A 15,122-nucleotide genomic window follows, 5' to 3' on the forward strand; every position below is an offset into this window, starting at 1 on the left:
TAGGAGCAGTGAACTTCCAGAGGCTTTATTTAGCATCACATGTGTGCAGTGCAAAATTGTGTCAATGATGGATGCCAGTATATTCTATAAGGAATGGGACAGTTTTCGGTCTTGAGGGAATTAAGGTGGCAGCTGTGAAATTTTTTTTAAATGTACCTTTAAATATTGTGTGTTGCTCACTGTCAGAATTTCATAATGTGGGCCATGTAAAGTCTGCAGCATGGCAGATTTTGTGTGGGGGAAACTGTCCTTTTATTGCTCATAATGTTTCCTCCAAGATCCTCCAAGCATACTTGCCTTTTCACCTTTGGACTGCCCTGAGTCCACAATTTTGGTAGGAGCAGTGCCATTTTCAACTGGTTTGATACAACTGCGCCTTTAATTCTCCTATTCTGTCCCCCGCTTACTATTTTCAATTAATGTGGGTCACGAGATTCCCATAAAGAGGACAGCACCTGTTAAAACCATGGTGAAACAGTCACATTTTGTTGGCAAATTTGGCAACCTCCGATTGGACCACAAAACACAATTTACGGAAACACGTCTTTACATCAGTTTTCACAATAAAAGTCTTTTGTTTATAAATTGAAGCATACTAAACCTACGATAGTACGACGTTTGTGCTGTGTCTCGCATACACGTTTTTAGAATTGACTATTTATCCATATAAATTTCATAGCAAACCATTTTTGTTTAAATTTCTTCTCGGCTGAATTACAATGCAGTTTACTTTGGCACGGTCAGCGTTTGCTTCCGGGTGAAGAGGACAGGAAAGAGGTACGGCTGTCATTTCATTTTAACAAACATCGCTCTTTTTCCTCTTTGTATACTGTATGTTTTCTCATTATTGTAACGGCACAGCGACAGGAAAAAGTTTTACATATCTCTCCAAAAGTAAGGCGACTCGTTCTGAATTTTACCACCTTTGTTTTCATGTAGAGACTGCCCACGTCCCTAGCTTAGCCGTTAGCATGTTGGCTAACCGGTTAGCATGTGGAGGATGATGATGTGCTCGCATTTGACATCATATCTTGTTACAGACTGACCGACACGGCGACGGTTATTTCAGTTAACTGTTAGCGTTATTGTGGTGAGGCACTGGGTTATTATACATGCCTTCATCTTACTGCCTTATGTAGTATTTTCTCCTTGAAGTCAGCCATGTAATTTGAATGTTAGTTAGCCGGCGTGTAGACGCAATGTTCGCATTAACAGACAAATATTATATTGCTTATAGGGCACTGATAAGGATCTCATTACTGATCTAAGTCCCACAGTGGTTCTCGTTATCTGCCGGTCAGTAGGAAGTGAAACAACAGCGGGGAGGACACTGTTGAGCGACAAACACCAACTTGTCATTCTGCCTCTTTCGTCCTTAGACTGCCTGACCTGCTAAACGGTGATTGACATGGCAGCCAATGGAGCAAGCTGTGAACAGCCGCAGAAACGTGCAGGAGCTAAAGACAAACAGAATGGCAAGTCTGCAGGTCAGTTGTAAACCTCAACTTTTTGAATGTAAAGCAGAGGAGTTAACATTCATCTCTGAAGTGTCCCTGAAGAGTTCTTGTGTGATTTCTAATGACTGAGTGATAACTACCACCACATGGTTTGAACAAGTCATAAAATCTCTCAGGCTGACTCATTTGAGCTTACTTTCAGTTGTTAAAGGTCAACTTGGCCCACAGAAAACAAGAACAGGAACATACTTGTTGATGTGATTTGTGTCATGTATTTAGCATTACCAATTCAACAGGATGCAATAATTGATGTAGTTGCAAGCCTTTCAGTATGTCAGGGTGATTGCATTTCTGTTTGTGCTCCAGACTCGTCGATAAGAGAGAGGAGACAAAAAGATAAAGAGGAGCGTCTGTCTCTGGTGTTATGGAGGAGACCTGTCACCACACTACATTACTTTCTCCTGGAGACCCTCATCAAGCTAAAGGATTTGACGCTAAAGTAAGAAGTTAAACAGGTTTTTCTAGTGTCCCTTTGTTTGCGCATTACTTTGGTCAGGATGTTAATGCCTGTATGTGCTAGTTACCTTTAGTCCAGTGCATAATATTTTTTTCAGTGTTTGTTTTGAACTTGTTTCATCACTGACATTTTGTTTTCTTGCCTTCCTGTTCAGGCTTTGGCAGCGACGAGGCATAGTGTTCTTATTTTTGGTGTTATGTTCTCTCTTCTCCATCGCATACTCCACTGAGGGAGCACACCAACAAGTGAGGCTTGAGTGATTTCTGTTTTTTTTTTAGTGACGTTAATAATCAACAGCTTTGCCTCATCACCAGTCTGTTTAAAGGTTATTGATAAGTCACTCCTGATCCACCTAAAAACTTTCCTAGAAGAAAGCTCACATTGGGAGATAATGAGGTCTGCACTGTTGTCAAGTAACCTTTGATCATACACACAGTTGGCTGAAGGTTCTGTTAACAAATTCCTTTGTGCAGTGGTCTGTCACAGTTCAGTTTAAGAGCGACCAAGTTTCATTTTAGAATAAACTTCTTCCCATATTACTTACATTTTATAGCAATGAGCTATTATAAGTAATTAGTATTTGAAATAAATACTTTTATCTACTATTCCCTGTGTTCTCCTTCCGTTAATATATTTGGTTTGTTTGCTTCACTTTTTTCACTGTAGTATGTTCAGTACCTGGAGAAGAAGTTCTTATGGTGTGCCTACTGGGTAGGCCTTGGGATCCTGTCCTCAGTAGGCCTTGGGACTGGCCTGCACACCTTCCTTCTCTATCTGGTAAGAAACCACTAATGGAATGTAAATGTGTTGTACAGAGGACGTACGACCTTGAGAGCAGTATATTCATTTATTCCCGTCAGAATAAATAGCTTTTAAAAGCACAGAGAATAGATGTTTTACGTGTGAAAACACAGTATAAATCCTCACAAATATGAGAGAAAATGTCAGGCTGCAGTGTCTGAAGAAAGTGCTGCAATCCCAGTAGGGTTCATTACAAGTCGCTCAAGTAGGAGAAAGCCGCATCACTCTGAGGGCAGCTGTGGCTGTGAAGATATGTCCCATTTTAAAATGAGCAAATGACAAAGCAAAACTAACACACTGTAAAATCTGAAGCTACCTACTAAACATTTTAAATCACCCTAAGCATATGTTGATTGCAAATGGCATGTAACTGTAATAGCATAAAAAAGTAGCAGTGAATTTCTATCAGCAGTTAATTCAGTTGTCCAACTGTGCACTTAACACGCCAACACATGTACATCCCAACAACATTAAACTCCTACTGTGGTTTATAGTATAAATTCACGTGTGTCTGTTCCTGCGGTTGCCAGATGATGGCGTCATACTCCATACTCATTGTCGTTTACCTCTTCATACTCATTCCATTTTGTCACATGTCTGTCCAAGGCTAACCAAGAGCTAAGTGTCATTTTTCCCTGACAATCAGTCACAGAATGACTATGACTGAGTCACCAAAATATGTGTCATTTGTGTTGGTTGTGGTCAAAAAGGAGAATTTAGCAAAATGAAAGAGAGGAAGAAATTCTCCACCATAGTCTGATGATGTGGCTTCTGTTAGTAGAACTTGCACAGATGTGGGCCGGCTGAGTCAGCTATTTCCATTATAATGAAATAATGGGAAAAGATGTAACTGTGACCTTCCTGTTTTTCAGAGCTGGTGTGTACTCCTTCCATGAATGCTTTACAGCTCAAGCAGCTGTGTTTGCCTGAGCAGTTTATAGAAGTTTTGTGCTCCTTTGTATACTGCGTCCAGCAATAATGGAACAGTAGTCGTAGCTAATACCATATATTGTGTGTGCTTGTATACTTGTGTGTCTATATGTCATAATCCTGAGAAAGTGTGACCTCATTCCCTCTCCCCTCTCTATGTGAGTAGGCACCACCATCTTCCACATATGGAACAACCTGGCATCAGTTAAAACAGTTTTCCATTTATTTTAAACAATTAGTAGCTTGTATTGTTTGCAATGGCAACAATTTTAAGACACATTTTTTAAAAACAACTTCCCTTGCCTCCCATAAGCATTTGATGACCAACTCAAGGCTAATCTTCAACACTTAATTATTTTACTCATCCGTTTTGACATTACACACATGGAAATGATTCAAATTCTCATCAGAAACATTGTGTCTAGACGATAAAATGGAAACCACTCCCCATAGTTTCAGTGGCTCCTATCTCCAGTCTAAGATAATAATTTTTCTTCATATTACAGCAGCATTTTTTTTTACTCTTGGTTAAAACCATTCTTTTGAAATTTGGGAAGATTATGCTCATGTTTTTCCCATTGGAAGTGGGGTGGTTCACACCAACTCAGGCATCTTTCCCCTCTAGTTTATATTTCAACATCTATAAATGTATTTTCCAACTTAAGATACACTTATACCCTTCTAAACTTCCCCCTATCCCTTGTAAAAAAGGCATGTTTCTTAGGGTATTTATTTAGGGTGTGGTGTTAGAGAGGCAGCAAGACTCTTTGGTGGGAATGGTGTCGCCCCTAACAAAAGCTGATACAGTCAGTGACACAGTCTGTGGAGCTGTCCCCTCTGTGTGACTCTCAGAGCATCTCTAATTTTTTCCACAGAAAAATGTACATTACTAGCCACATGATGTAAGCCCTCTGCTCATAAGGAGACTGTTTCCTTTTCACCAGAACTTAGTTAAGGTTCACAGTGCAACACCTCCTATCACTACTGCCTACACACTGTTGATGTCAGCCATAGATCGGAAACTCCCTGTATTAATGTTGAAGGAAAAACCTGATGTAGAACCAGCAGAATTACACTGTGAGTTTACCTCAAGCCTGAAGCATTAATAGTTAACCCCATAGAGAGGATGAGATCATTCTGCTCCTGGGAAAGGGGATTCACTCACCAGTATGATCTTATGATTCATCATGATGTTTTGGAGCTCACTGCTGTGCCTCTAAGTTCTCGATTAAAGCCAATATTGTGGTTAAAATGCACAAATTGTTGCTTTTACTTTGAGGTTTGTGTATTAGTCATTTGATCAGATTACCAACTATTAAACGCATATTTAATTTTTTCCCCTGTAATGATGGGAGTTAAATATGATGTCAATCCACCCTTTTGTCCATCCATCTGGACATCAACTGGTCAGTTTGCAATGAATTTATGAATTGAATATGATACCCAGAGGATGATTCCTAATCTGGAACCAACAGGAGGTATTAGGTATCCAATTAATTTCGGATTATCACAAAATTTGTTGTGGTTGTTCCTGATCCCCTGAGGATTAACCAGAAGAATTTTGGTGATGCACAGGAAGCACACCCCAGAACTTCCCTCTCACGCTATTTACAGGTCAAAGTGTCACAGCAGATTGCCATGAGATTTGCTAAGCTCAATCATGCTGCCAAGGGGATAGACTGTTTTAGTTCCCCTACAGCCCTTCCTGTTGCATCAGCTTGCCAATATCCTGAACTAATTTAAACCTATTGCTGGTAAGGCTTTAAGTACAGAAAAAAATGTCAGTTTGTTTTTTGTTCCATCCAACAATTTCTTATTGTGGGTTGTAATAAAGTTTGCAACTTCACAGGTGCACTGGTGTGCTTTTTCTTAGTAGTTTTGTTCTTAAATCAACTTAGCAAAATGGCAAGGGGAGTGTGATGAAATTCACAGTAAGGAGGTGGTTTATTCACCCTGTTTGTGAAGAGCTCTGCTCCGGTGGCTCAAGTGAACAAAAAGACTGCTGCATCACCTGTCAGATGAGTGTATCAGAATTTGGTTACAAACTTTGACTCACTGTTTAGTTTTTTTCACTGGTAACACTAACTTGTCTTGTCATAAAGAAATGCTATTAACTGACGTCCTGTTTGGTTTGAAAGAGACTTTGTTGTGTAAACTAAAGAGGGCTCCTGTGTGCTCATACTCAGAGTGGGGTGGAGAGTTTCTGTGGGGGAACTTTTGCAGTCAACACACACTAATCGTGTGCTGTCCATCTGCTGTCAGTGTTGTCTGTGTCACCTTAAAGAGGCATAATAGAGTAGCTGTGTTGTAGTTACAGGTGGGCCAACTGTTATTGAGGCCAGGTGGCTTGGCCTAACCAGACATCTTCTCAATGATAAATGATCACATACCTGCCTGTCAGAGATACTGTGTGACTCAACTCCTGTTTGTCTGTACCTGTGGACATGAGCTGTGTTTAATCATGCAACAACAGGTTAAATTTAGCTGACATTTAAACAGTTTTCCCTTTAAAGCGCCTGCTGTTCCTGAGAACATTCAACATGCAGATAAAAGATTAATGATCGTAATTGTCATTTCTAGCAAAAAACAGCAGTTTAGCTCCACCAAACTACAATATTTACCACATTTACAACCACACAAAGGCACGTGTCCAAGTTTTTCATGACACACAATAGGCAGAATGATTGTATGTGCCTGTGCTTATGTATGCCCAGGTGGTTTTCAGTTCATTAATGCATCCTATTCATCTTTCCCATCTCTGTATCAGGGACCTCACATAGCATCAGTAACCCTGGCTGCATATGAGTGTGGCTCCACAGACTTCCCAGAGCCTCCGTACCCAGACCAGATAGTCTGTCCCCAAGGTGGAGCAGTGGAGAGCAGCATCTCCCTCTTCTCAATCATGTCAAAGGTCCGGCTGGAGGCCTGCATGTGGGTGAGTAGTAGTTTTGGATAAAGCGACAATACAGTGATCCGCACTGAAAAATGGTAAGAATGTTTGGCAGTGCCAACAGTAGGTGGCATTACAACAGCTGAAAACTTGTCCAAGAATGTGGACTCCCATTTACCATTTCAGCATGCTCATGAGCCTGCGAGGGCACAAAAGACATTACAGTTTCAACACTGTAGAGGTTGACCTTGGTTTACACACAGCCAAAATATGCATCACTTGACAAAAAATAGATGTATCAAATACAAAATTTGTTGGTGGCATGAATAATTGTGGGAAATAAATAAGCAAATGCTGAGATGTAACATTTTAATTTGTGTGTGTCTAGGGTGCAGGCACTGCCATCGGAGAACTGCCTCCATATTTCATGGCCAGAGCAGCTCGTCAGTCAGGAGCTGATCCAGATGATGAAGACTACGAGGAGTTTGAGGAGATGCTTGAGCAGGCCGAGGGCGCCCAGGTCAGAGTTGCACACTTTTTTATTTACTTTTATTTAACTTAGCAGGTCACTTACACAGGCACATAAATACAAATAATATTTTGTATGAAGACTAAAGAAGAAGCATTACCCACCTTAGATGTCTTTTGCTTGATTTGAAGCAGGAAAAGGTGACACTAACAAACATTTTAAGGTATATAATTTTTCACTTCAGTTAGTTGAAGAATTTCCAAAGAACACAAGCACAAGAAGAAAATGGGGGGGGGGGAATCCCACAAATTTCATATATTTATTGTGAAAGGTGGCCCACAATCAACCTCCTGCCATCCAGTGAAAACACAGCAAGTATCTATCCCTTTGTTTGGTTCCATATTAGCTTTTTTGCTGCCCACCCTCTCAGTATGATATGGTCTTATCTGATTTGGCCTAATCTTCCTAATGTACAACTGACCACATAGCCAATGCCCAGTGATTGGTCCCAAAGTGCCATGTGACTTCAGTGAAGCCACTCCCTACACTTCCAGTAAATTTGTCTGTGTGGGTGAGTCACCCTGAGCACTGTTCCCCCCTTTAATCATCCCTCAGGCTTCGCTCCCTCTCCCTCCCTCCCTCTCTCTCTTTTCACCGGCCTCTAATTTGAATGACAGACAGTTCTGTCAGGAACCAAGTTCACATGACTGGAGACTGCTGAGATCAGATGCTGAGTCAGCAGAACAGAAATCAGAGAAGCTGTGTACATTGTCTCCATCACCTATTCTCACTTCACTGCTTCTCAGCTGAATAGGCTGAGGAGGCCAACATCACATGTCATGGGAATGTATCCGCGTGTGCGTTTGTCAGAGGTTTTCTCTGAGCAACCGGACATGTCAGAAGCGCGTTTATTAAGAGCTCGTCAAGTCATAGGATTATCACACAAAATCTGCTAAAAGAGAAGTACATTACTCAGAGATGTGTATTTGTGATTTTATCATTAACAGTAACCTTTGGTATAGTAGGGCAATATAAAAATTTTGGAAGAAATGCCAAAAGATTTTTTGTAGAAAAAAGAGAAAAACATTTACTTAAAATGTGTAGATTTATTTCATTAAATTTTAAAGATTATCAATGAATTATAATAGTGATGATTACATTACTACACTGGCACTGGCTTTTTTTCTTTTTCATGTGAGCAAAACAGAATTCTGAATTTTAAAAATATGCAGCTCAAATATTGAATACAAAATTTAAAAAAAACCCTGACATAACTGAAATTGAGACTGGTTTGAAAATGAAATACAATGTGAATTTTAATTCTCCTGACTAAGACTAAAGTGAAATTTGAATTGCTTCCAAAATTGACATTGATGAGATGCCAGGTTTTTGAAACTGCCTCTTAATCTCCCTCCTGCATCGGCTGTGATCTTCCCCATCTAACCACAGACATTTCACCCCCATGGGGTTGGAGATAGGATCAAAAGAACCTCTCTGCACTTTTCTACCACATGGTTTTTAGTTGTAATGTCACCAACCCCAAAAAAAAAAGAATCTTACAGTGCTCAGAAATAGCAGGTATTTTAATTTTTACCACAGTACTCCCACCAAGACTCTTGTTCCGTGTAATAGCACTGCAGACAACACCGCTGTTTGGTTTTTAAAAAAAAAAACAAAAAAAAACACCACACATCTGCGAGAAGCACTGGCTATTTAAAGAAGAAAAAAAGAAATGTGTGATTATGTGTTCATCAGTGGAGCATAACGGGTTTTGAAAGCCATGGGCCGTGAAAGTCACACAGCATATACCTGACAATTTAAAATTCTTAATGAAGACAAATGATCATACCCTCATATTGTATACACAGTTGTGTCTGGTGGTGATATTGTGTTTAAAGTTGTTTTTAAAAATCTTCTTTTGCAGGATTTTGTCACAAGAGCAAAACTGGGAGTCCAGCATATGGTGCAGAAAGTGGGATTCTTTGGGATCTTGGCTTGTGCCTCAGTAAGGGTTTTTCATTTTCAAATGTTCTTCCACTCTTTATTTGACATGCTCAATCAAAATGAGTGTTTAATTTTTTCACTTTACATGAGGGCATAAGTGATTTTGAATTTACATGGTTGTGAAGTTAGTGACACCTGTAATAATCGATGTCCTTGTCTGATGTATTTCAGATCCCTAATCCTCTCTTCGACCTGGCTGGAATCACCTGCGGTCACTTCCTGGTTCCCTTCTGGACCTTCTTTGGTGCAACTCTAATTGGGAAAGCCATCATCAAGATGCACATACAGGTTGGTATCTCAACAAAATGGGTTTATCAGAGTTGGTTAGAAACCAGTAAAGTGCCAGATCATCTCAAATTGCACCACGTTTTTCATTTTTAATATAAACCATACAGGCACATACCACATACTTGCAGCATCTTGGCTTCGAATATTACTCATGTTTTGTTTCATGTCATCACAATTCTCAGTCCACAATGTAATCATGCATGTCAGAAAATCCGCTCTTAAGGAAAAACGGGTATGCAGTGCTGACTGACTCACTTTAAACAATCCACACAACCCTCAATACGTGTGGGAGAGATGAAAACTAGCGCTTAGATCATGAGTCGGTGGCTGTGAGAAACTCCTAATTGTGCACTTCTGGTTAACTCTTTCTGATGGTGCTCTGTTCCTTTGGGGATTCCTTATTCTGGTTTGAGCTTTGAGATCCCTCCAGACCAATATAAACCGTCTCCAGATGAAAGGAGGGAGGCTTTTAAAAAGTCTTTAACAAGACTTTGGATTTTTTTCAATCTACTAGATAAAAAATAACGTGTTAATTACGGAGTATATTGTTGAGTCTGGTACACCAGTGACTAATATAAACCTAGGCTGAGAGAGGCTGTCTGTGTCTGAGGGTGAGTCGCTGAGTGTCTTAACAAACTTAAACCTATCCATCTCTTGGTGGTACCAGCCAGTGATCTCACTCTGAGACCTCTCAGATAAAGAGGCCCGTCGGGCAGCGGGGGTTATGGAGGATGTAGAGTGGACATGACAAGGTAGACCTGAGAGAAGGAAATTGAGCAGACGGTAAGAGGCTGCAGGGGGTTTGGGGGGGTGGGGGTGGGGGGCTCTTTGTGTTCTTTTTCCTTTTTGTACCTTGAGCCCCTTGGACATCACGTGTCATATCCTGTCTGATTTTGTCCAGGGGGCCATGTGTCATGCTTTTTTAGAGTTGATCAGTTTCAGGAGGACCGGAGAAGAATATTGTGGTTTTTCTCCTCCACCCCCCCACCTCACCCGCTTTGGCGCTTTGCAAACCACACAAAGCCCCTCGCAGCCCAAAATTTAGCTTACTGCCAGGTTTGAGTTTTGTAATTAGTGTGTCTGTGGACAGTGGCAGATGTGGCCTCAATTTCCCACAGCTGTGCTGCTAAAATTAAAAATCGAAATATGACTATATATCAATCTGTCCATCATATGTTTCTTAAAGACAGGCTTTTTGTTCCTTACTCTTTTGCATTTTTGTCCAGATGTCCTTTAAAACGTGTCAGGTTGTCTTTGTGTGTGTGTGTGTGTGTGTGTGTGTGTGTGTGTGTGTGTGTGTGTGTGTGTGTGTGTGTTTTTTTTGTTTTGTTTTTTACAGCTCTGTGTATGATTTAAAACTTCTTAATCTTTCTGTTCCCTACAGAAACTTTTTGTCATCATTACCTTCAGCAAGCACATAGTGGAGCAAATGGTGTCACTCATTGGGTAAGTGTGCATCTCTGTATACTCTGTGTGTGTGTGTGTTTGTGAGAGGGAGATGGCATTAATCAGGTACTCTGTGGAGTCATTGTCTTTTTCTCTGGTTTTGTGGTTGGCAATGCATTTATAAACATTTTCAGATGCATTTTGACTGCTGATTGTGTATCCTGTATGAACAAATGCTTTCACTGCGGGGGTGTTTTCGTGCATGCGTTTTTTTTTGTTTTTTTTTTCCACACAAAGGTACTGTAATGCAATCCATCTCTGCTGCACTGGTGGTCAGGCGTGTGAGGTCCCATCAGAACATGTTGATCTGACTCATTGAGTTCAGCTTTGACTGAAAGAATTTCCCCTAGTTGGGCAGGAAACACAATCATAGGCATGAAAAACGCCTTCTATGACTGATTAACGGGTGTGAGGTTTCAGCTAATTTATAGGGTTTAGCAGTAATTAATTGAACATTACAAATGGTAAAATGTAAAAGTTTATATTATAGTATTTATCACCAGGCGCAATGTTAAGAAAGCCAGCAAGGGTATAGTCTCAAACTGATTTCATGAATGACATTTTACTATTTAATGGGAGCTGCTTAAGTTTTAATTAACCTATTGGCTGTAAAATGCCACTTACATGTGCATAATGTCCAGGAAGTAACTTTGACCATATTTAGATTTGAATCTAATTATTTCCCTCTGATTTAAAATAAAATTCAAGGTTCTTTCCCATGAAGTTCAGATGGCCTACGGTGACTCGCTATGATGTGTGCAAGCGCTGCTTCATTGCTGATACAGGATGTTTTTTTTTTTCGCAATTGCTGTGTGTGTGTATTCATGTGTACTTGCATGTAAAGTGGGAGAGATAACAGGAATGAGTCAGTCAAAACTAGTTAGGTTTATTTGAAATCAGCAATTACCCAGTCCCTGTTTGGTGTTTGTTTAGTAAATTGTCTCTCATTTATTTTTTGCTTAGTCTAGTCAAGTCTAGACAATGTTTATGTCAGAATTGAATTTATGCAGTGGGAAGGCTGTGTGTAAGTGTGTACAGCCTGCAGTATATTTTTCTTTTCATGGTAATGATAAATTTGGTGTCATGTAGAGACTGTATTTAAACTGTTCTGCTGTTGACCAAATGGTAAAACTACTCCATCAATGCCTCTCCTGACTTGAATTGATAAAATGGTATCCATTATGATTGGCCCCCCTGGTGAGCTAATCTACACTGCCTAATAAGGACATGAGCACGCCCTGATTAGATGTCTTTCCACCCAGAAGGCAGCAATGGTGGTAAAGGTGATGACATCATGTCGACTCACTTCCTGATTGAAGGGGCTGACACAGGCGCCTATAGAGAGCTAAGCAGTATAAAAGGAGGGTTGAGGAGTTCCTGCTTCATTCCTCTCTGCTGCCTGCTCCTGCTCACAGGAGCAAGTAGAGGAGGTGGAGGCTCCAACCTAGGGCCCACGTGTAGGATGGGGCCCTCAGCAGCTCTCGCAAGGATGCTGGTTGACTGGTGGATCAGTGAGGACTTTGGGTAGTGTTCAGGGAAAGAGAAGACTGACTGCTCTTTAAGGCTCCTGTAGGGAATAATTATTCTAAGTCTGAGGCTCCAGTTTTGGGCTCCATGTCAAAGGAAGGGTGCTTAAAGGGTAAGTGACTTACTGTTCTTCCTCCCTCTTTCTTTTTGTCTCCTGTCTTTGGCTATTCTTGCGTGGATGTGTGCGGGGATACGACACCAGGTCTGTGCCCAAAGTAGGACCAGCTCTTCAGAAGCCCTTCAGTCAGTACCTGGAAGCCCAGAGGAACAAGCTGCATCATGCTGGAGGAAGTGCACCAGCGGTAAGAACAATACATTATTTTACCACGCACTACTTCCAGCTGCCAGCCATTGTTTCAATCTCCAAAATGTGAGCTTTATCTGTGTATTTATTTGCTAAGAGTAACAACTACAAGTATTTGAGCTTTTTTAAAAATCATACTGTAGACTTTAAATCATACATTTGTAACATTTCTACAATTGTCTACATGGAATAACAAAAGATACGAGCAGCATCTGTGTTTGGACAGTTTTTTAGATATAAAAGATGGAAGATATAATTGCCAGTATTAGGTTTTTTTTTCACATAAATATATAACATTAAATAACATTAACAGACAATAAACTTGTCGGTGCTCTCTGGTGAACAAACTGTGTAATAACAACACTGTTTCAAAATTACATACAATCCAAAAAATTAACCTGTTTATCAGTCTCCCTAGTTTTTAGTTTTGTCTTTGGCTGCTGAAAAACTCACTGCATGGGTTAAATACCTCAAACCTTTTTACTGCATTGTACCACTGTCCTGAATTGCAGGATGCCAAAAATACTTACGTTTTTCAAGGTCACATTTGGATTTGTGAGCTGATAAACTGTAGTATCTCATTGTGCTATAACAATGGTAATTGATAGCATATCCACCCTCATTTTCTCCAGGATGAGAACTGGCTGTCGTGGGTGTTTGAGAAGGTGGTGCTGGTCATGGTCTGCTACTTTGTCATCTCCATTGTCAACTCCATGGCTCAGAGCTACGCCAAGAGGCTGCAGCAGCAGAGGCACTCTGAGGAGAAAACCAAGTGATGACTAGACAGAAGCGGTACAAACATCCAAGTGACTGTGTTTCTGCTGCTGCTGAGAGCCTTCCACTCAGCCCCAGCCACTCACAACTTAACAACAAACCTCACCCTCATCCATTCTCAAAGAGGCTGAACGCTCAAAAAAAAAGAAAAGGAAAAAAAAACAAAAAAAAAAAAAACAGGCACTATTTGTTGGTGTGTGTGCTTCTGAGGATGTATGTTACTGTTTACTGTTTGTCCCTCTTCAGGTTTTGTAGTCCTTCCTTTCATCTCACTCTGTAGGTGTGTGTAGTGCGACTGACTGGTTCTACTGTTGATCTTAACATGTTACTTTAACATTAAATTAACCCTTTCATTGACCTCAGAAGTAAAGCAGCGGTTTGGTGGTGACTGCTGTGTACGGGCAGTGCCCATCAGATGCTATGCCTTATGCAAGACGGGAAGGTCCAACTTCCCTTGAATATAGTTCTTGACTTACAGACTTGATTTTTATTTAATTTTGTAACATTTATGTATGGATGGATCTTGATTTGTATGTACAGTGTGCTGCCAAGATAACTGCGATGGACGGTCTTTTTTTCAGGGTTTAATTTTCCTCATGTTTTTGTCCTGTTAAACAGTTAAGACCAATTTGTCTTCTTTTTCTGTTTCTGGAATCGTCATTTTTAAAATGGTGGAGGACAAAAAGCAATATCAACTTAAAACAGTGTGGTATTGATGGTTTGCACATTGTGTAAATATCTTAATATCTTTTTTGACAGTATGCGCAGATGTATTTCTATTCTGATGGTCTCTGTGGACATGAGTCAACTTGAACCAAAACACAAAAGGTGATATCATTTGTAAAGTGGCATTGTACTCTCAGCTAACTAGTCCCATTTCTATTCTGTACATTTAGGTTGAAACCTTGGATCAGATCATATATATATATAAAACATGTAAATCATGGCACTTGTTTCCAAGTCTGAGTCCTTTGTATTCTCTTGTAGGTCCTGAAAAGCTCTTGCTGTCATGATGTATGGTTTTTTAAACTGTTACGACAGAGCTAATACATCATTTTCTCTTAGATATGGCCGTCTTTAAGGTAAGTGACCAGCTCGGCTCTCATGAATAAGAATCGCATTATGTCCTTAATAGTTACAGCTAAATTTGCCTTTGGCTTCAGTTAGTGCTGATTCAGACTTTTCAGCTTGACCGCCATCATGACTCCTGTGCTGGGGGGTGAGTCCTGCTGGAAACATAGTCAGTAGAGAATAAGATCCCCCTCTATATTCTCAGTCGTGTGCACCTCTCCCACCCCATCAGCTAGCTTATCAGACTGGTGTTGGCTGTTAATTTGACACGGCAACAGCGGTCTGTAGGCTGGCTGAAGCTGTGGGCCTTCAGCATTTCACTTGCCTCCTGCTCCACTCATGTTGAGTGTATCAAGCCCGAACTTCATCTTGGTCCATCTGTGGATACGGCAACCCGTCTCTTCTTTGGTGATGCTTTGATTTTATTATCGTCCCAGTTCTGGAAATAAATACTGTCGTGTAAAATTAATGAACAATAAAATGGATGACAAGTATGTGAACCTTTGTCATTTTTCTTTGTGCAGTGCAGCTGAACACACCTTCACATTTTCAAACTGTAATGGTTTCAGTTCATCTCAACATAAGATCTATTTAGTTGCTGTTCTGGAGCTTTCCATCACATCACATGATCTTCCACAGCAGAT

General features: G+C 40.4%; 1 protein-coding gene across 3 annotated transcripts; it reads left to right on the forward strand.

The window, feature by feature from the left end:
* Positions 1–633: 633 nt before the first annotated feature.
* vmp1 (vacuole membrane protein 1) lies at positions 634–14,353 on the forward strand. Of its 3 annotated transcripts, none has more exons than XM_018662099.2 (12): positions 634–777; positions 1,380–1,487; positions 1,824–1,956; positions 2,129–2,219; positions 2,641–2,751; positions 6,473–6,640; positions 6,984–7,115; positions 8,989–9,069; positions 9,240–9,356; positions 10,741–10,802; positions 12,532–12,631; positions 13,266–14,353. In XM_018662099.2, exons 2-12 carry the CDS (start codon positions 1,409–1,411, stop codon positions 13,407–13,409), a joined length of 1,218 nt encoding a protein of 405 aa, XP_018517615.1. In that variant the 5' UTR covers positions 634–777; positions 1,380–1,408; the 3' UTR covers positions 13,410–14,353. The 3 variants fall into 3 exon arrangements, with proteins under 3 accessions (XP_018517615.1, XP_018517616.1, XP_018517617.1); XM_018662100.2 differs by having other exon boundaries at positions 770–894; XM_018662101.2 differs by lacking the exon at positions 634–777 and adding an exon at positions 972–1,090.
* Positions 14,354–15,122: the final 769 nt, after the last annotated feature.

The sequence above is a fragment of the Lates calcarifer genome, linkage group LG21, assembly GCF_001640805.2.
Source record: "Lates calcarifer isolate ASB-BC8 linkage group LG21, TLL_Latcal_v3, whole genome shotgun sequence".
NCBI lineage: Eukaryota > Metazoa > Chordata > Actinopteri > Centropomidae > Lates > Lates calcarifer.

Bases quoted from the DNA above. Each gene is read 5' to 3' on its own strand.
- vmp1 (XM_018662099.2), top strand. From the start codon at position 1,409: ATGGCAGCCAATGGAGCAAGCTGTGAACAGCCGCAGAAACGTGCAGGA. The intron at 1,957-2,128 runs GTAAGAAGTTAA...CTTCCTGTTCAG, and splicing joins CTAAAGGATTTGACGCTAAA to GCTTTGGCAGCGACGAGGCA. The intron at 2,220-2,640 runs GTGAGGCTTGAG...TTTTCACTGTAG, and splicing joins CTGAGGGAGCACACCAACAA to TATGTTCAGTACCTGGAGAA.